The sequence below is a fragment of the Mustela nigripes genome, chromosome 7 (genome assembly GCF_022355385.1).
Source record: "Mustela nigripes isolate SB6536 chromosome 7, MUSNIG.SB6536, whole genome shotgun sequence".
NCBI lineage: Eukaryota > Metazoa > Chordata > Mammalia > Carnivora > Mustelidae > Mustela > Mustela nigripes.
This window is the reverse complement of record NC_081563.1, coordinates 125,156,881-125,179,043: the sequence shown is the minus strand read 5'-3', so window position 1 is coordinate 125,179,043 and position 22,163 is coordinate 125,156,881. Positions and strand designations below refer to the sequence as shown.

Below are 22,163 nucleotides of genomic sequence, written 5' to 3'. Positions count from 1 at the left end.
AACCCCAGCTCTATATGGGGCGCCTGGGTGGCTCAGTGGCTCAGTGGGTTAGGCCTCTGCCTTCGGCTCAGGTCACGATCTCAGGGTCCTGGGATCGAGCCCCGCATTGGGTTCTCTGCTCAGCAGGGAGCCTGCTTCCTCCTCTCTCTCTGCCTGCCTCTCTGCCTGCTTGTGATCTCTGTCAATTAAATAAATAAAAATCTTAAAAAGAAAAAAAAAAACAAAGTTTAAAAATCCCAGCTCTAGACTTCCTACAGCCCCAGCATCCTCAAGTTTGGTGGCCGTGAGCCCCAGAACTCCCACTGCAGCTGGAACAGAGGCCTTCTGGAGACCTGCCCTCCTAAACGAGCCAGACAAGCGGTCCCGGGAACTGATTGCTTCATCTTAGTCACTGCGAACAGCTGCATCCAGGGGCTTCCCAGGGGGCACTGAGTCAGAGCAGGACACAAGCATGGTAGCTCGGGAAGCTACCGCAGGGCAAGGCCCAGAAGCCCTGCTAATAAGCAGCTGGGGAGTTCCAGCCCTAGGGCAGCAGCCAGACTCTCTCTCTGCCAGCAACAGAGAAGATGAACCTTAGGGGCTGGGGGCAGGCTAGGCCAAGCACAGGAATTCAGAGGTGGAAATCGGGGAAAGTCCCCAAGCTGCTGGGACTACTAGGCCTTGGACAGATTCAGCTCTAACTGCAGGGAGACAGAGCCAAAAGAGGGTAGGCCAGTTGTGGGGAGGGGAGGGGGCTGAACCATGGATCAGAGGCTGTTAAAAATGATTAACTGACCCCACAAGTGTCTAATTATGAACACTGACCCAGAGTGGCCATACTCCAAGAGTACGCCATTCATATTTCATGAAATGCAATACTCTTCCAACTGGGGGTGGGGGGACCTATAGGCACCATCTCTCTTCATCAGACCCGTAGGCTGTGCTGATTTCTCCAGGCTGGGTTTGCTTGCTTTTGCTCCTCTATCACAGTATTAAAATGCCCATAATGTGCCCTAGGCTTTATGAGAATAGCTTTGCAACAATTGGTGGACAGGAAAGCTGGCATCGTGCCCAAATTTGCTAATAATTTCTGTGCATGATTCCATCAGTGTAAGTGGATGACTGGAGAAACCCATGCTCTCTGGAGCCGCCAGAAGTAACTTGTTTTTCTGATGCTATAAAGAAACGGTCTGTAAAACTGGGGTGTGATATTGTATAACTTCTGCAAAGTGCCAGCCCGCTTTACCTCCATGGGACCAGAATTCCTTTCTAATTTCACTTGGGACCGATTTATTCGTTCAAACAGAAAGAAAGCTATTTACACAGAAACGCTTGGGAGGTGACAGGAGAGTGGTAAGAACGGTGTGACTACCCACCTGGTTTAGTTTCTTTTTCCTACTTGCATCTCTTCCGATTTTCCGCTGTTGAGTAATCAGTGTGGAAATTCTAAGGGAACAGAGGAAAAACAAAAATTAGAGCCAGACACACTCTAGGGTTGTAAACTAAAACAATCTTTGGGAAGACAAGTTAAGTGTATCTAGTATCATGTTAAATGTGCACATCCTTTGGGTCAGCCACATATGTAGGCATCTACACTATAGGTATGTTCCCATAAGTAAAAGGATGTTCGGTAAAACATTCCGTGTAATAGCAAAAAAAAAGATGTCTGTTTAATGTCTGTTAATAGGACGAGTTAAGTTACAGTGTCCCAATACAGTGAGAAACTAGGCTGCCATCACAAAGAATGAGAAAGATTTCATTGCACCGACAAGGAAATGTCATCATTTTCATATGTCACCATTTTTAATATAAAGATGAACATGACTGTTCTAATCATGTTATAAACATGATTGTTTATGCTTAGAAAAATATACCATTTGTATACATACACATTTGTATCTACACAGAACAAGGCCATCAGCAAACTATGAAAAGCGGCTCTCTCTGGGCCTTGGAAACTGGGGGGGAAAGGAGTGAAAGACGAAATTTCCCTTTTTACATGAATAAATTCTGTTTTGGTTGAAAACTTTTAAAGAGGCACACGTAACTGTCATAATCATTATACATGCTATGTATCTAGAATTCTAAAATATCAAGAGTGCAAAAGACATTTTCAGACAAAGACTGAGCAAAAGTTTGCCATTTAGTCTCCAAGAACATTCTCCAACAGAAAGGAAACCAAACACAGAAAGCAAGTGAGATTTTGGAATCAACAGTGAGACAAATTATTAAGGTTAGTGTATTGGTAAATTTAAAACACGGAGTGAGTGAAACCAAGCTAAGTGGGGAGATCAACACAAATTTGACAATATTACGCATTTGACTATAAGAGTGTCAAGGATGGAAGAGAGATGAGAACTAAAACCTCGCACGGCCCCTGTGAGCCAGGACAAGCGGTAACACTGTTTAATTGAGACAATATATTCATGATGCCTATTAAAAGCTTTCAAGGTAAAATGACAAAATACAGAAATAGAACACTTAAGTTTCAAACCAGTTAGCATGTTCTCTCCAAATTACTACATAGTTTTAATTAAATTTCAATAAGAATACAAATAGTATTTTGGGGGAGAGTGAAATGGGTAAAATTACTTTGAAGTTCATATGGAATAATAAATTCCCCCAAAATTTAGCCAAGAAATGGGAAAGAAAATTATTTTAAAGACGTAAATAGGGGAGTTGTCTAAAGAGATAATAAAAATTTACTTCATAAAGACTTAAGAAAAAGATACGGTTGTAACATAAGAACAAACAGGTCTGTGGACTGAAGCCGCAAGTTCAGAAATGGGTACAAGAAAGGAACTTAATTACCACAAAGATGGAATTCCAATGCAGAACAGAAAAGATGGCTTATTTAATAAATGGTGCTGGCATATCTAGAGCAAAGCTTGGCCTCTTCGCTACATATAAACACAATTCCAAAGGGATTAAAGGTTCAGGATTAAATAATTAAAGCCATAAAAGTACTGGAAGAATGTTTAGGAAAATATTTATATAACTGTGAGGTGGGGAAATTATTATTAAACAAGGCAAGAAATCCAGATACTATGATGAAAAAATAGAAGAAATTTAACAAACAACAGATCAGGAAAAACAGCTGCAATACATATAGAATCCTTAATATATAAATAGCTTCTATAACTTGATAAGAAAAAAAGCAAACAATTCCTAAGGAAAAAAGTGAAGGAAATTCAGAGAAGAGGAAAATAAAGTGACCAATTCACATGAAACAAGGTTTAATCTCACTAGCAGTAAAGAAAATACAAGGTAAGCGTCTGTGAGATACCACCTTCTGCCATGACCTTGGTCACAGACAGTACAGACAGACAGACGACGGGACGGAGGGAGGAGGGGAAATGAGAGTGGAGGGGGAGACAGAGGGCAGGAGGAGGAACAGAAAGAATATCTAATATTGGTAAAGATCTAGGGAAATGGAAGGACTCCTATATTTCTGAGAAGATGTAATTACTAGAACTCTTTATAAAGTAGGATATTCTCTATTAAGATGTCAAATACATACAATATATGTATATTATTATTAATATACAATATTATTTATGAAAATGTAACTTACAGAAATAAAAGCACCAGTATAGTTAATGGTATTACCATAGTGGTGTATGGTGACAGACGGTGGCTCCTTTTTTCCTGAGCACAGCATAACTTACAGACTTGTCTAATCACTGTATTATACATCTGAAACTAATGTAACATTGTGTGTCCACTATCATCAATTTAAATAAATAAATAAATGCACCAGTAGAGAAGGCTATGTATAATAAGGATATGTAATGCAACAACATTTTTAGTGAAAACAAAACATAACTCGAACATCGGTCAAAGGAGAGACAGTTGAATATATTGTGGACCTCTAGGTCGACAGCCCTGAAGCTATTTTAAAAGGTGCATTAGATTTATCCCTACCCAGGACCTATTATTTAGTGGGAAAAATGAAGTGCAAAATAAACGTATGCTCCCACTTCTGACCAAACCACCGCACATCTACACAAACCCTACACCTGCTTCAACAGGAGCGTGAAGAAAAGACACACACCAAACTGAGTTCAGAAGGAGGGAAATGGGGAGTGAGGGAAAGGAGAGATTATAACTTTTTCTTTTATAACATCTTCAAAGTGTTTAGTTACAACGAGCCTATGTATTAGTTTAGGGAAAATTAATGAAGATAAAAACAATAACAAGCACATGAGGGCAGAGAAAAAACTCTGATAAGCTGTGTTATACGCTACCCACTTGTCTTTACATCGGATAATTAACTCTATTAACTGTAACTTCTTTTTTGGTCAAATAGAACACGTTAATAGCTGGAAGACAAATTTTTTAAAAAAGCTTCATGGGGGCGGGGGAGTACTTCATTCCTAAGGATTTATGCTTTTTATTTAAGAAGGGGGAAAATATTACTTAAGGGGAAAAAAAAAAAGAATTTCCCATGTTAAAATCCCAAAGAAAGCCTAAAACTCTGGCTTGAAACCGCCCTGTTTAGGTGGTGGTGTGTGGGTTGGTTCTGGGCTGTCGACTGTTTTCCATGGCTCGGGGCCCTTGCCTGCTTTCCTCCCCGCAAACCAACTGAATACACTCCCGGGAGTGAACTGGCTGCTGGGAATCAGAGCCGTGCAACCCCCTCATCTCTGCTCACAGGCTCTCTTGGTCTCCAAGCAGATGCTTTGGCTTCTACATCAAATGGGTTCCGGAATGCAGAGAAGTGAAATGGCTTGCTTTTGCAAACCATTCTGCTGGGAGGAGGAGAAGAGGAAATGGTTTATCCCAGCGGAAGAAACAGAAGAGAAGAGGACCAGCGTTCCCGACAAGCTCTTAAAGGACAGCGACTCCATGGAATCTGCCATTTCAGAGTCACGTGCAAGGTACACTCTGGCCTTCCCTGGTGGAATGCTTCGCTTTTAACTGTGATTTCATGGGTAATAAATATTGCACTGAAATAATAATGATACCTCATGTTTCTACAGCACTTGAGATCTTACAAAGCATTTTAAGATACCTTAAAGGAGCCAGGTATCAGATCAGTATCACTCCCATTTATAGGTGAAAATGACTCAGAGAAGTTCAATCGTTTTCAGTCACGTGGCAAGTTTCTAACTCTGGTCTCCAAACCCCAAGCCCAGCAGGGAGCTCAGGTATGAAATCACAGGGACAAAGGGGAACTACAGGCAAGCCAATGAATAAAAGCAGGCTCTTGGGAAAAAAACAGCTCTTCCTGCCCCTTAGGAAAAAAAACATTGTAGTCTAGGCGTAATAGTCTACGCCACCTCAGAGAGAAACTCTCCTCATTTACTGGAATAGAGCTGCTGACTATGGGAAGGAAATCCCACGCTCCTGGGTCTGCCCACCCCAGCCTACCTAACCTTCAAGGCCACTAGACCGCTAAAGCCCAGAGGGAAAGAGGATGCATATCTTTTGTCTCTACGGCCTCAGGGCCCAGCCCTGGGTCTGGCACAGACTAGAAGCCACTACATTTCTATCTCTAGTAGTTTCGAATCCACCTACCTCTTCCAGCCTCTCTCCCCTGACTGCTGCGACTGTCCCTCCGTCCATCCCCCACACAGCAAATAGCACCCACAAAGGCCTACTGATTAATCATTGTCATCAGGCCCCTGACTAATTCTCTGAAGCCTCACCTCTGCCTCTTGCTCAGATCGCTTCCCCTCCACGCTTCAGCCACGCTGGCTTCCCTTCAGGCTCTCCAACAGTCCACATGCTTTCCTGCCTTGGGCCCTTACCCTCATGTACCTGTCCCTACCTGGATTATCCTTTCCCACAATGCCCTCTTCCCCACCTCCTGCCTCCGCTCTTGGCCTAATAAGCACCTCATCTCAGTTTAAACACTGCCTTGTCAAGCAAGCCTGCCCTGACCACATTCCTACTTATTTACTTTATAAAACCATACGTCCTTGGCTGTGAATGACAGTGAGAAGAAGGATCCTGCTTGTTTTATGACCTACTGTTCACTATCACCTTGCTCAGTGCCTGGCAGATAAGGAGGTGCTCAGTGAGCATTAGCTAAAACTAGACTGAGCTGAAGGCTGGACTCAGATGCTAGTGTGCCGCGTTCTCAGGCTTTCCACGGCACATGATGACATGTGTGAGAGTTACCGGAGTCTTTTTTTTCCTATCAGATTACAAGCTACTTAGAAGTCTAATATACCTTGGTATTCCCTATCGTGCCTTGTGTAATGCCTGAACACAAGGGTTCTTCTGAACAGTGGATGAATTCTTGCACCGACACAGGGAAATACGAAGAAAGGCTACAGTCTCTAGTCAACCACAGACAACGGCTTCTCCTATTAGGGGACTGCCCAGCAAGCCTTGAGCACCTTGGATAGGCAGAGGCTCTGCCCAGAAAATGAGAAGTGAAACCTGGAAAGCAATGGTAGTGTGAGGGTGAGCCAGGACAAGCATGTACTGCTGAAGGGGAGTTTCTTACCCGGGCAGAAACTTTCTGGAGCCAAACCAGGATATGTGTAGGAGATCTAAGCAGTTCCCCTTTGACCTAGCCATGCCCTATTAAAAAACCAGAGACATGAAACCACTGGGTGATGATTTAAGTGTTTTTCTGTACTATCTAGCTTTCCTTCCATGAACATGTTCTAATTTCATAATCTGGGGGGGGAAAAAAACCTACCACAATAAATGTTATAAAAACAAACCAGCTGAAAAATCCAGTGACAATCTTAGACCGCAGAATCATCCGTCCTTATGTCTCCTTACTCGACTTGGGATTGCAGATTCTGGGTCCTCCGGGGTGGGGTCCCCCCTGCAATTAATCAGGAAGAGTTCCCGTCCTTCCTCAGATGCCTTGGGCAGGAAGGGGCCGGGAGTAAAAGCTTCTGCAGGGCACAGTTCTCATCTCTCCCTAATGCAGATGCTGGCAAAACTCTTGAGAACCAGGAGATGGAGGGTAAGTGTGGGGTTAACCAACCAGCTCAAGACCAGGATCCCCAGCTGCTAAATGCTGGTGCAGCTCAACTGTTCATTGATCTGCCTGTCTTTCCTGATGCGAGGAGAACCTCACAAGGCCATGGCTGTCTCCTCACAGTCCTGTTCCTCCACACACCCTAGTGCTTTGTACTAGTCCGCCTCCCGTGTAATTTACTGAATGGCAGAGATCACGCCTATGAAGTCCTAAACATAATGACTGACCTAGGTCCCTGGAACATAATAAGAAGGCATTTTTATAATGTCCCCGAAGGTCCATTATTCATTTCGGAAAAGCGCAGTTGAGGAGTAGTCATTTCTTGGAAGATTAAAAAGACTTTTTTTAAATCAAGTTAGGAAACGCCGGCCTCCTCAAGCAAGAGCCAATGCATTTCAATCTGCTGTTCACAATCACTCAGCATCGCGGCTTCTGAAGAAACCACTCTGTGAAGGCGCTCAAAGTTTTCATAAGGCCTTTCTGAAAGACTTCCAGGAGGTAGTGAGCTCAGCCTCGGGTCGTGATTAATGACTTGTTTCCAAGAACTTGAGATTTTCCACGTCTGTCTCCACTTAGGAATCACTTCTGGCCCGTTGTGAAAACACTCAGCAGAGTTAATGGGGTGAACTCAGCTTCTCGTCACACTCAGAGAATAACACCTGCCACCAGTTTCTTCCTTAAGTGGCTGGGCTAGCATCCTCGGGTCCCAGGAGAACAGCACCTACTTCTGGCTTTGGTCTGAGCACCCGACTGAGTGATAGGAAATGGTGCTTAGGCTTGGCTGAAAGAGCCAGCATGGGAGCTCTGATCAATTCAGAGATGACACCATGTCCCTCATACAAATAGCATCCTGTGACTGACGGGGCCAGGCCCTATATACATTGGCCAGCGTTCTCTTTCTGGAAACCATAAAGTAGGCAACCCCAAGCATGTTTTTTGTGCCAACCAGGTGCACTATGAGCTTTATCCTGTCTCATCCTCGTGGCACCCCTGGAGAAAGGTTATAATTGTGACCCCCCCCCCCCAACACTTTTCAGAAGAGAAGCAGGCTCTAGGAGGTAATCTGTACGAGATGTCTCTACTAGGAGATGGTGAGGGCAGAGCTCTCACTGCTTCTGACTGACCTCTACACAGTCTCAAGTTAACAGGGACTGTGGACACCCACCAGCCCAGAGGTCGTGAAGGTAAACCTCCACAGGGGCCAAGTGGCAGGCATGAGAGCAGAGATGGTGCCAGATGGGCAAGCAAATGACACAGACAGTACTAAACTGGAGAACAATCCTGCTAAAGACATTCAAATTCAAACAAAAATAAAAACCCAAACCACATACCTTCCTTTCAAAATATCACCTCCTCCCCACCGTCTCTGGAAGAAGGACCATCTTTTTCTCTCTTTTTTTTTCCCCTCAAATAGGTGCCGTGCATAACATGTAGCCCAACGCAGGGCTGGAACTCACCACCCTGAGATCAAGACCTGAGCTGAGATCAAGAGTCGGACGCATAACTGACCGAGTCACCCACGCACCGCTGGGACCATTTTCTTAATTAGCCAAAGTCTGGAGATCTTGAGCAGCTGGGCTGAGGCAGAGAGCCTTGGGCCCCCTGCCCAAGACCATGCGTGGCTCCGTGGTAGCAACGGTCCACTTTCAAAGGGTTGAGCCATGGAGAAGACCAAAACACTCAGATACGCCAAGGGGCTTGGAGAACTCTCCTGGTAACCACCATCTTAACTCAAGCAGTTTTTAAATACTGCATTTTCCTGAGGGCTGGAGACTCTGGTAGCCTTAAAGACAGAAATCTCTTAAACTGCCAACACCTGGCCCCCTGGCCACTCAAAAATCCAAGATCTGACCACCTTCTGCTTTTCTTTGCACTCTGGCCCCAGCCACGCTGTCCTGAAGCAGCGGTCGTCGTGTCTAGGTGACATGAGGTGGAAGGGTCCAGAGAGATTTTCCCTTCCTCTTCTCTTTATTGCCAAGCTAGGGACTAGGAGGGTGGGCTCTGTGTTAAAATTGAGTATGCCCGGTCTCCTCTGGACCTTTCTACCAGGGGACGGGGTTCTGGTAATGGATGAGACAGACTCACAAGAGGGGACACATGGTCTGGGGGAGACAGTGAATGAAGTTCTGCCAGTAATTATGTGAACCATAATCATTTATGTGAAGTAATCCCGTTCACCTGAACTGGGAAGGTGGTCGGTGATATGGGAACATACCATGGAGATTAACCCTCAGTCAGTGGAGTTAGGAGCAAGGACACTGACCACCTCAGGTTATGGAAAAGGCTGAGCATCACGTGGGGTTGAGCACTTAAGAGACACCCAATAGGGATCATTCTTTTTCTCCCCAACACCCCCCCCCCAACACTGTGCATGCGCCTGCACACCATGCTCAATCTTTCTTGAAGAATACCAAACCTTACAAAACTATGAAAAACTCAAAAGTAACTTTGTTGCCTGTTTTATATCCTCTTTTAATTGTCCTTCTAGGGGCCGGTTTTTAGCCACTCTGGGATACTGGAAACCAAGAGTACTTTGATCCTCAAGCCCAGGATTCTCTGCAAGCAGAAGAGATACGGATGGTTCATTGCAAGCTGAATTCCAAAATATAGCGATCATCTAGTTTTGTCCCTTTATTTAGGTACAAAAGAGGAAACAGGCCTAGAGTGTGAAACACTCGCTCAGGCTGCAAACCTTCCATGGCTGGCCCTTTGTTTCTTAAAGTCGAAGTCTTTCCCCTTTAACCGTGATTCCCCAACTGTTTTGACCTTCAGGCAGGGGAGGTGGGTCGCAGGCAGCAGCTGCAAACCCTGTGCCGCACACACGCACACCCCGGGAGGGAGAATGGTCAGCTCGGGCGCCTGTGGGTGAGGGGCCCAGGGCAACAAGGCCCTCCCCTCTCCTCCGCACTGCTTGGAAGGGCGCACCTGGCTTAAAGACCTGAGGACAGACCCCAACAGAGAAAATGCTGAAGTGCTAACTTAGACGATTGTTCTGTTTACTTTCTAGGCATCAACAGCAAATTTTAAAAAGGAAGCAATAAAAAGACCACGAAGCCAAAGTTAAAGTCTCCCGACGCTTCTTTCGGTCTCGGGAGTCCGCCCAGCTGCCGCGGCAGGGGGATGCCTGTGATAAGCGAACTTGAGAAACCCAACCCTTTCTAGATCTTGCATTTAGAATACCAATCTTGTATTAGTGAGGGGAAGATTACAGGGAATTGTCACTTTCAGAGACACTTTTTTCTAGGATGTCTAAAATTGTTTGTACTGCCTTGGTTATCGGAGAAAAAACTAAAGGTTTTACAAACCCCGTTGTCTAATGAAGGACTTAACTTCTTCACCTATCTTCAGGGCAACGAGCTGCTTTTAAAGCTCTAGCCGATCTGTCCGTGTTCTTGGGGTAAAAATTCAAACAGCGTTTGAATGGAGCCTATCCGTGGAACTTGAGTTCAGACTCTAGCTCCAGGCAGTTGCAGACAAAGCCATAATTTGCAGAGCAATAATATATCATAATATAAAAATAGACACTTTCTGACCGACAGGCTGTGAAGCAAGCCAAGCCCTCCGGAGAGCTCTGCCTCCCTCCCTGCTCTCCCCAGGGCTGTGGGGGTGATGGTGGAGAATAAAGTTCTACTTACAAGAGCAGAGTTTCTCCAAGGTCCAGGGCTCCTCAGTCCAAGCCAAGGGAGAATTTAAGAAACCAGCATTCAAAACGCCTCCCTTTTGAGGGTTAGCGAGATTAGCAGACCAGGCCAGCGGTGCAGTCTGGCTTCTTTCTTGCCCTCTCTCCCTCTCGGCGTCTCTAAATGAAATGCACTTCGAGGTTTTAGTGGGTGTTTCCCACGTCCCGGGCCAAGTAAGTCCCCATTTGTTGTAACCCAATGCTCAGCCTGATGATGTCAACCACTCAGCTCTCTTGCTCGGTTTCCACCTCTCTGTCCACGGGGGAGATCCGTTTCCTCTGGACAGTGAGCTGGGAGACCGTAACTTCATCCCACGCAGTCACATTTGCCTAACATCCTTCCTTCAATTTTCAACAGCGCAGACGTAGTGACAAAAGGCTTCCTATCCACTCACTGGGCCAGGGCTCCTGGTGTAAGTCCCTTTGCCTCTAGTCACCACTGAGTGAGAGCGATCTGGTTTGCTTTGCTGTGTTTTAACTCACTTTTCTGGTGTGTAATACCGTCGTTAGGGTGGAGATTGGCACCCCCACTCCGCCCCACCCTCATTTCCTCCAGTTCGATGTTCCAAGTTGTTCCGTTTCCCCAAGTTTCCGAGGTGTGTGTTGGTCTTATGTTTGTCCTTCACTTAGGGGAGGTGACATGTGCCCGAGTGCAAGGCTCAGAAGCAGCACTGGTCTGTTGCCCAGAGAACTCTGTTCTTTCTGGCCTCAATCACACTCCTAACTGAAGGAATCACACTCCTAACTACCGTGACCTCAGTTTCCCCATCAATAAAATGATGGTCTGGGGGTCTTCCACTTCTGAAATTCAACGACTGAGGAGCTTATACGCAGACGCAAGATAAGGACTTATACTACAAGCTGGCGGATTACACGCTTGAGGGAGGGAAGAACCCTCGGCAGGTCAGAGGCCAATGCCCACGATGTCAGGCTCAGCCTGGCTCCTTCAACCCCCTTTGCGGTGGAGCTGAACTGTTTCTCTGGGAGAAAACCCCAAAGAATTCACTGAACAAGGCCTGCGGGACATGGAAAGAGGCAGCATAAACTACTCGATAAGATAAAGGAGCAGGAGAGCTGTCCTTAGGGATTAACATGGAACAGCAGTGATTAGGAGCGACCATAATAATCTCTTGCATTTGTGGAGTGCCTGCAGGCGAAGAGAAAAAAAACCTCTGCGCTTCTGGGTACAGAGCGAAGCAGTGTGACATGTACACTGCCTATGGGAACAGCGATCTGGGAACCAGAGCTATAGATCTGAGTCCTGTGTGACTTCACTTCTCTGAACTTTTTTTTTTTAACTGTAAATTGGGGTAATAGGGCCTCCCTTTCAGGACTGTGAGGGTTAAAGAACACATGCAAGGGCCAGAAAGCACCTGCACATACTAAGTGCTGATAGACGGTAGCTTCGCTGTCCTACGTAATCTCATCTGATTCTCATTTTAGGAGAATTAGTACCCAGGGGCTGAATTACTAATCTGCTTTTCCTGGATAGGAAAATGAAACAGAGACGCCAAGTGACATGCCCAAGGTCACACAGCTCAAGATTAAAGGGGCAGATATGGAAACTGAGTCTTTCACTCCTACTTAGTCCAGCACACATGCCAATGCTATTTCTTTTTTTTTTTTTTCCTTTTTAAGATTTTATTTATTTATTTGACACAGAGAGAGAGATCACAGGTAGGCAGAGAGGCAGGCAGAGAGTGAGAGAGAGGAGGAAGCAGGCCTCCCCACTGAGCAGAGAGCCAGACACGGGGCTCAATCCCAGGACCCTGGGACCATGACCTGAGCGGAAGGCAGAGGCTTTAATCCACTGAGCCACCCAGGTGCCCCGCCAGTGCTATTTTTAAATGGAATCATTTCTACTTAGAAAAATGAACTAAGCTTATTTTTTTTTTAAATGGGGAAGAGGTGGGTTCAGCCAGGTTGGGGCCAGGGGTTGGGGGGAGTAGTCAATCTATTGCCTAAAGGAAACACTACAGGCCACTAGGTAAGAGGGGGTACTCACTTGCTTTGCTCCCCAAATACCATGTGACCCGAAGGAAGTCTGGGCTTCAGTCACCCCTTCCTCCAAAAGGCAGATCTGATTTGTCTTAAACCTACTTGGATGAGAAGCTGGGATTGGAGTTCTTTAGAAAAAGAAGAAACTACTTAGAAGTGGAGGTAAGGCTGTGGGAGTTTGTGACTTAACCAAAACTTTAATTCTCAGAACTCTTTGATGCTGTAATCAGGAAGGACCAAGCAAATAGACTATACGTTAGGGGGCAGATTGCCAGTCTGAAGGCTCTCCCATAAGCCCGTGTGGGGCTGTGGTGGAATGAAAAGAACTCCAGTTAACGGGAGTTAACTCAGAGCCTGCTCCCAGCTCAGAGAGACCTGAGTTTCCTTCCTGTCCCTGGACCTTCCAGCATTGGATGACCTTGGGCAAGTTAACTTCTATGTAAAGTGAGAATAATAATGGCACTTAACATAAAAGGTTCTTGTCTGGATTAAGTGCCTGGCACACACTACAAGTTCAAAACTATTTGAAAAAAAAAATTGCAAAAATAAGCTGTGACATCCTAAAGTAAAGGCATTATTTTTTAATTCTGACTCAGTGTCACCATCCTCTACCCTGAGGATGATGTAACAGTGAATGAACAAAGTCAAGAATGTCAGGAAGCCAGAAGAAGGACCCACTATTTCTTGAGAACGTCACAATGAATAAGGAACAAAAGGCCCACCGGGAACTGTGAGGCGTGTTCTCAGCAGCAACACGCAGCTTGGAGGTGGCAGCTGGGGCCATTATTTGCCGGGCCTTTATTCCAGAAGCCCAAGTGCACATCAGGAAATGAGCTGGACCTTGGACAGGTCAGTTTGCCAAAATCACTCTCAGTGCTTTGTTATTTGAACAAAAGTAAAGGTAAGGAGCCCAATCATAAAAACAAAGATACGGTTTTCTTCGACCACATACATTTTCTGACCCTCACCTGTAACACTGAGTAACCGTACACCTGTCACAGAACCATGGAGAACAGACAAGGCCGGGCGCTCCTTCTGCCTTTGGACTGCCGACGACAGATGACGGCAGGGACACTGTGGCCTGGCGCCACGCTCTGTGCTGAGTTCTCTCGAGACACCACCTTCCATTAGCCTTACACCTAGGAGGGGAGGAGGTTTAACAGCCCCTCCACTCACGGCTGCGGAGGCCGCTGCTGCTGGGCTGACCGACCCACACGAGGCTCACGGGACTAAGTGACAGAGCCTGGGCTCCTCGCCAGGGCTGCTGGGGCCCGGCCGGGATTCGGAGTCCCTTCCTCCGCTGCCTTCGGGAGGGTTTCCCTGCAGGAAAGCTGGCAGCTCGTCACAGCCCGCAGTCTCAGCTCCATCTGAAGAGGAAGGAAACTCCGCCTGCTCCTGCACACAGAGCTGGTCTGACGGGCTCAGACAGCCCCCCCCGCCACAAGGCTGCCCTCGGCTCCCACCCCTCACCCCTGTCTGGAAGGGGTCTCCCCCTCTGATGTTCCGTAGGACTTTATCTGTTCCTCTATCAAGAAACTTACCCTTTTCTCCTCTTTGAGGCTTATTTCTGGACAGCTCTTACTTATGCTGCCTCTAGAATCTGAGCTTCTTATGGAAAAGCTCTGTGTTTAATTCATGAGCATTTTGTACATAGGAGACACTTATTAAAATAAGGAAAGCTATAAATAACGAAGACTTCTAACGGATGCTTACCATATGCCAAATAGTATTCTAACTGCTCTACAAAAATCATCTCATTGAACCCCCATGAGGGTCCTGTGAGGTAGGTCTTACTACCACCACCCGACCAACGAGGAGATTCTAGACCTGTCAGTCACGGAGCCCGTTCAGCTGGCAACTGACGGGCACCTGCTGAAAGGAGTATATGATGAATAAATTCTGGGCCCCGCGACTGACCTCCGAGTCCAAACAGCTGCCGCAAAATGCAATGACCTCCTCACCCTACCAAGACAGGTTTCAGCTGTCATGCCATTACAGACTTATCCATTGAGAAGGACGTGGATTGAGACTTCAAGTTGTAAATACAGATTTTGTTTTCTTTCCAATTACAATTGTTTATTGTAAAAAAAGAAGAAGAAGAAGAAGAAGGAAGGAAGGAAGGAAGGAAGGAAGGAAGGAAAGAAAGAAAGAGAAATATAAAAGAACAGAAAACAGGGAGGAAAATCATCCATCATTCAACCACCCAGAAATAACCACTTAACTTCCTGGCATACAGACTCCAAAAGAGCCACACCTACACTGAAAACAATATTTGGGGGCACCTGGAAGGCTCAGCTGGTTAAGTGTCCAACTCTTGATTTCAGCTCAGGTCTCGATCATGATTTCAAGCCCTGCACTGGGCTCCACCCTATATGTGGAACCTACTTAGAAAAACAACAACAACATTTTTCTTTAAATTAGACACACAAGTCATTTGGGGACAGAGAGGAGTCAATCCCACAAAAGATGACAAAGAAATGTTTGATGTTATTTTTTCTTCTGGTTTTGGAGTACCCTTGGCTGCTTTCTTTTCTTTCTTTCTTTCTTTCTTTTTTTTTTTTTAAGATTTTATTTATTTATTTGACACACAGAGAGAGACACAAGCAAGAGAGAGAAAGCACAAGCAGGGGGAGTGGTTGAGGGAGAAGCAGACTCTCCATTGAGCAGAGAGCCCCATGTGGGGTTTGATCCCAGGACTCTGGGATCATGACCGGAGCCAAAGGCAGATGCTTAATGACTGAGCCATCCAGGCACCCCACCTGCCTGCTATCTCTACAGGGTTTGATATCCGGAGGGTCCACCTCCTAGGCCCCCTCGGACGGTTGCTGATGTAGCCAATGTACCCAATGAAGGGATCCGGCAGGAGGGAAGCCTGATCCCAGAGAGTATGCTCCTAAAAAATGGGTAAGTTCACAGAATACCTCCCTTCTAGTATGAGACTGGGCATCCTTATCCTGTCCTTTGAAGGACCCTCAGTCTCACTGCTGCTCAGGTGCCCTAAAGCCAACTGTACCCATTGGTGTGGTACACAGAGCTCCTAGCAGCCTTCCAGGCAAGGCTGAGGCCTATGCGGCAAACAGACACCAATTCCAGAGGAAACGGAAGGCCTATCTCCTAAAAGGAGGCTTTTATTATTGCTTACGATTGGGGGGAAAAATTACAGAGCATCTGAGGAAAACCAACAGCATGACAGAAACTAAAGTAAAGAGAAAATGGACTCTTCTGGGAAAGAAAATTCAGACAAGTGAAAACCTTTAAAAAAAAAATTCTTATGTTTTCAGAGACATTCTGATGATATCATGTCCACATAATGAAATAAGTTGATAAAACTGGACTCCTGGAAATTAATAACATTTAAATTAATAGTTCAGTAGAAAAACTGGAAAATAAGAAAAGAAAATCTTTCAAAATACAGTATAGGGAAAAAATATTTAAAGGATGAAAAAGAATTTTTATATAGAACAATAATCCAGGAAATTCAACATCAGTCTGAAACAGGAATTCCAGAGAAAGAATACAAAGAAAAGTACAACAGGAAATTATCTAAGAAATCACGAGGGAACATTCCTAGAGTCAAACGTTACATTTTTAAGACTTTTATTATTTGAGAGAGAGAGAAAGAGCACATGAGCAGGGGGAGGAGTAGAGGGAGAGGAAGAAGCAGACTCCCCACTGACCAGGGAGCCCAAGGGTGGGACTCAATCCCAGGACCCCGGGACCATGACCTGAGCCGAAGGCAGATGCTTCATTAACTGAGCCACCCAGGCACCTCCAAAATTGCATCTTTTTAAACTGAAAAGTTTATCAAGTGCTGAAGAGAAGAGAAGAGTCGATCATGCCTGCATGTAGTCGCCTAACCTTTCAGAATTCAAAAGGAAAAAAATCCTACATGTTTCTAGAGAGACAAACTGTTTCAAAAGAAAGAATCAGACTGGTATCACACTTCTGAACAAGAATGGCTGCCTGAAGACACCGGAGCAACGCTTTTGAAGGTAAACGTTCTAGGAACGCCTGGGTGGCTCGGTGGGTTAAAGCGTCTGCCTTCGGCTCAGGTCATGATCTCAGGGTCCTGGGATAGAGCCCCGCATCGGGTTCTCTGCTCAGCAGGGAGCCTGCTTCCCCCTGTCTCCGCCTGCCTCTCTGCCTACTTGTGATCTCTATCAAATAAATAAATAAAATCTTAAGGAAAAAAGAAAAAGGTAAACGCTCTAGAGGAAAATGACTTGGAACCTAGAATTCATCCTCACGCAGACAAAATGAAACCATTTTTGAGACATACAAGGACTCAGGACTGTTTCTCTCTTGTGCACTGTTTTCTCAGTAAACTCGTGGAGAATATGCTTCACCTAAATGAGGGTTTAAGCTATAAAGTAGGATTTGAAAGCAGGGATCTAACAATAGAGATGGAAGGAATGCCAAGGCTGAAGGTGAGGGCAGCTCTGGACCTCAGCAGACCTGCGGACCTAGAGAGCACCAGACTCACTACCGCGGGGACGGTGGCAGCCTCTAGGACAGCAGAGCTGAAGGACTGAAGGACCCCCCCCCCGCCCCCGGGACAAGAGTCCATGAGGAAGCAAGGACAGCCTCTACAGGAAGAAGCAAGGAAAACTGAGCATATTAAAGAAGCTGTTATTAGTCCAGGAAAAGTCATACAGAAAGGAAAAATAACCAGAAAGTTACTGGCTCAGCGGGAGATAGTATTTATGATGCCATAATGCTATAGAACACTGAAAACTGACTGAACCAAAAAACGGTGATATTCGGAGAAAAAGGTAAAGGAGACGTGCGAAGGGGGCTCTGGGGCTTGTGAAAAAGCTAAAGTCCCCCTGCTCCGTCCTAGCAGGTCCAAAGGTAACACCTAAAACTGAAAAACGAAGAAAAAGCAGTATATGGTAGTGTGTGCTCCTTGTTGGCCTCTGAATGAAAAAATACGTGATCAGCGATTTCTGCAAGTAATAAGGGATTATTAATTATTTTATGTGTGATAATGGTAGTGTAATTACGTTTTTAAAAAAGCAGTCCTTGTTCTCTTAGAGATACACGCTAAAGTAGCTATTAATGAAATGACATGATATGTAAAACTTACTCCAAAATTATCCAGTAGCAGGGGGAAAAGTGGCCACAGGCATAGATGAAACAAGGCAGGTCGTGATTCTTGAAGCTGGCTCATTAGATTTTTCGAATATTGTCCATGTTTGAAAATTTCCATAAGAAAATGTTCACAGACAGAGAGAGAGAGAGCTGTATAAGCATATTATTTGGATAGATGGAAGTAACAGAACAAACAGCCAGGAGGATCAAAAGTGAATCCTCTTGGGACCAGGGCAGGAGGCAGGGCAGGAGGCAGGGCACTAGTGGGAGCAGGAGACAGCGGTTTTCAGTGCAAGTTTATAACGATATTTGATCTTAAAAAGAATAAAGCAAACCTATGTGCATGTGCCATTTTGACTAAAACAAAAATTTTAAAAATTATTGGGGCGCCTGGGTGGCTCAGTGGGTTAAAACTTCTGCCTTCAGCTCAGGTCATGGTCCCAGGGTCCTGGGAGCCCACATAGGGCTCTCTCTGCTCAGCGGGGAGCCTGCCTCCCTCTCTCTCTGCCTACTTGCGATCTGCCAAATAAATAAAATCTTTAAAAAAAAAAAAGCATATTTATCTTAGGGAGAGGGAAAGAATAGGGGGAAGGGGCAGAGAGAGGGAGAGAAAGAATCTCAAGCAGATTCCCTGTTGAGTGTAGAGCCTCATGTGGGGCTTGATCCCACCCCTGAGATCATGACCTGAGCTGAAATCAAGAGTAGGACACTTAATGTGCTGAGCCACCCAGATGCCCCAAAACACAATGCATTTAATTTTTTTGAAAAGATTTAATTTGTGAGACAGAGCATGAGCAGGGGGAGGGGCAGAGTGACTTCCTGCCGAGCGCAGAGCCTGACATGGGGCTCAATCCCAGGACCCCGAGATCACAACCTGAGCTGAAGTCAGACACTTAACTGACTGAGGCACCCAGGTGCTCCAACACAATTAATTTTAAAAAGGAAATGGAAGGGGTGGGGAGGGCACCTGGCCGGCTCGGTCAGTGCAGCATGCGACTCTTGATCTTAGGGTTGTGAGTTCAAGCCCCAAGGGTGTAGAGATCACTTAAAAAAAAAAAAAAAAAATAAGAAATGGAGAATTAAAAGCGGATGTCACCTCAGGTGAGGGGGTAAGCAGGAAAATGATGCCTTTTTGGACTTGCAGTTTTTTCAACTGATGTTCATATACTATGATTTTTAGAAAATATTATCTATTTTTATTAGTTATTGCCATCAGCTTGTAGCTGGGCCTTTTGCTAATCTCGACGTTTACAAACTAAATCTGTTTCTCCAGGTAAAGAATCCTGAATAACCCAGAGTGAGTATCTCTACATTAAATGTAATAATAATTACTACTGCAGTTTAATAATTTATCTACCATTTATCAGTGCTTTATATATGTTATTTCTAATCTTTATAACACTGTTGGAAGACTGATATCATATTCCCATTTTACAGATGGGTGAGGGACACATCAGTCACATGCTTGAGGTTACAGAGCAGAAGGCCAAGCTTAAGACTCTTTCCACTACCCTATCTCTCCTTCACAGCCCACTGGTTTGGGCTCCAGAATGTACTTTTGCATCCATTTTGTCATCCTATCCATGAAGCAGGAGAGACAGAATGATCTCTACCTGACAGAGGAAGAATGAAAGCTGAAAGTCAGGTAAGTTGCTGAAGCGTCCAGGTTTCCCGTTCCTTAACTCAGGACTTCTCTGTCACCCCCATCCTCTGTCCCCTCTACAACAAAATGCTGTTTTCATAACCTCCTCAGAGGCATGTGACATAAGAGTCACTGTAAATGAATGCAGCTGAAGCAGGAATTTTAAAAAGAGACTTATTTTTTCCAAAGGAAATATAGTAATGAACCATGGAATGTCCTTAGTTGCTCTAATGTCAGCATTTTACTCGAGTCCTCAAAGGGGTTCTTAAAATGTCAGCAGCCTGTCTTCCTGGCAGAGAGAGATGGGCGGCTGGCAGGGGCAGCCTGCGGCAGTTCTGACCATCGGAGCCACGTTTCTCGGCTCCAAAAGAAGGGAATGAGCCAGGCATGCTTTGGCCCTGGAAAAAAAAAGAAGTATGTCTCCATCTCCTAAATCTACTTACATCAGTGGCCATGTGGCCCCAGGGCTTTTGATAGTTGCCAGGAAGCTTAGATTGGCGCTACTCTAGAGCAGAGCAGTTCCTAAAGCTCTATGACAGGCTGGGGCGGGGGGCGGGGGGTGAGGGAGCCCAAAGTGGGGAACTGAAGGGCTTGAATGTCTGTCCTCTGGTCATCTCCAACCCTGGGTAGCTGATGGCCCTGCTTGGCAAAGAAGCAGACTAAGAGCTGGGCCCAAGGGCCATGAGCTTGGCTTGAAAGCCTGTTCCCTGGCTGTTCTGGCATCTGAACAATGGCCAAGCAGCAGCTAGGGGGAAGGAGCTGTTTACTCGAGTTCAAACTATTTATAGGACCAGCAATCTGCACATATTTGGATGACAAATCTCTGGGTTGCAAGTGAGCCATGCTTTGCTCCTGGACAATTTCATCAAACACACTCCCTCCCCACGCCGCCCCCGGGCCCCTTCGTGTTGCCCTTAGGATGTTTTATTTAAATTGCTAAGTTTAAAAAAAAAAAAATCAAGATCATAAAAAGAAATCACATTTTAGGAACAAGCGACTTTTAATCCATTTGCCTAGGAGCTTAAACTACATAGTATCATTTTCTTTCAGGCTAGAATCAGAGATTAAATTCTAATACATGCATACATTTTAAAAATAAAACAAATTAAAACAGTATCCACATGAGCTCTGTAGTTTCACGGGTACTCGATCACCGTAATGATGCTGAGCCCCAGTCAAGCCCTGCAAAAGGAATATTTCTGACAACAGTTCTAAGACGATAAAAGGCCCCACAGAATAGATCCACAAACGCTATGCAACCGGATCCATGTTACAGGCAAACAGAGGAGGCACTACACCCCGAGGGCGCCCGCAATGCTGCCCCCAGCGTGTGCCACCCAGGAAAGGGTTTGATTGGAACAAAAAGACGTACAGAGCCTTCCGCACTGTTTCAACACACAAAAGGTTACGGTACCCTTGCCAACGTATTTGTTTGGAAAAACCAGCGTACCTCCAAATGCTGCCTTATTTTTATAGCAAAGGCAATGCTGATCAGCTGCCTCCCCTGAGCCAGGCACTGCTCATTCCGAAAGGGAGATGTGGATGGTATTCGACATGCATGTCCCCACTAACGTGCTGGCGGCCTCCAGTCCCATCGCCCTACTGGGCAGGAACTGGTGCAGAGAGAAAGGGCGCTGAGTGAGAAGAAAGGTTAAGAGTACAGGGGGTGATGCTGGACAATTAAGAGATTCCTCCAAGGGACCAACTTGTTTCCGTATTTTTAGCCCCTGCTAACGAAGCTCTTTAGAAGACAAACACGGAATGTCTCCAAGATAATCTTTAGCTAACCCCACTTTTTTTCCCCAAAGATTTAATTTACTTATTTATTTGTCAGAGAGAGAGAGAGCATGAGAGAGGAAACAGAAGCAGGGGGAGTGGGCGAGGGAGAAGCAGGCTTCCCACCCGTGTGGAGCCCGACCTGGGGCCTGATCCCAGGACTTTGGGATCATGACCTGAGCTGAAGGCAGACGCTTAATGACTGAGCCATCCAGGTGCCCCTAGATTAAACCCACTTTTTAAAAAATCAGGAGAAAAGTAAAAGTGGTAAAAGGGTGAAGGACAGAAGCATGTTTATATAGAGAGGAAATGTAAATTATTTTAGAAATATTTTGCTGGTCAGTTGGTAATATTTGGGCAATATGTGACTAAAGGCTTTAATGTGCGTAATTTTGATCCCATGAGTCTACGAGGAATTTAAAAAATTTCCTCATCATTCAGACCTTAGCTAAAATGTCACCTCTTGGGGACTTCTCCACCCCACTCCACCTAAGGTAACTACCCATCTACCTATCACATCACTTTCCTTTTTAAAAGATTTTATTTATTTATTTGAGAGAGCGAGCACCCAAGTTGGGGGAGAGTCAGAGGGAGAGGGAGAAGCAGACTCCTTGCTGAGCATGGAACCTGATGCAGAACTTGATTTCGGGACCCTGAGAGATCATGACCTGGTGCCCCATATCACTTTCTTTTAATTGTCTGCACAGCGCTGCTATTTTTCTTATTCACTAATTTGTGTACTGTTCATCCTCACTGCCATTCCCTACCACCCGCACTAAAATGTCAGCTTTAGGGGCACCTGAGTGGCTCAGTGGGTTAAGCCGCTGCCTTCGGCTCAGGTCATGATCTCAGGGTCCTGGAATCGAGTTCCGCATCAGGCTCTCTGCTCAGCAGGGAGCCTGCTTCCCTCTCTCTCTCTCTCTGGCTGCCTCTCCGTCTACTTGTGATTTCTCTCTGTCAAATTAATAAATAAAATCTTAAAAAAAAAATAAAGAGAAAATAAAATGTCAGCTTTATAGGAGCAGGGACCAGGTTTGTCAAATGTACTGCTT

General features: G+C 45.4%; 1 protein-coding gene across 4 annotated transcripts in view; it reads right to left on the bottom strand.

Moving 5' to 3' along the window:
• Positions 1-22,163, bottom strand: part of PKIG (cAMP-dependent protein kinase inhibitor gamma) — a 100,511-nt gene that overhangs the window by 21,643 nt on the left and 56,705 nt on the right. For 3 of the 4 annotated variants that reach the window (XM_059407071.1, XM_059407073.1, XM_059407074.1), the window contains one exon: positions 1,356-1,425. In XM_059407071.1, coding sequence (XP_059263054.1) covers positions 1,356-1,425 — 70 coding nt within the window. Of the gene's footprint in view, positions 1-1,355; positions 1,426-10,560; positions 10,725-22,163 lie in introns of those variants that run through there. The other variant, XM_059407072.1, reaches the window with a different exon arrangement.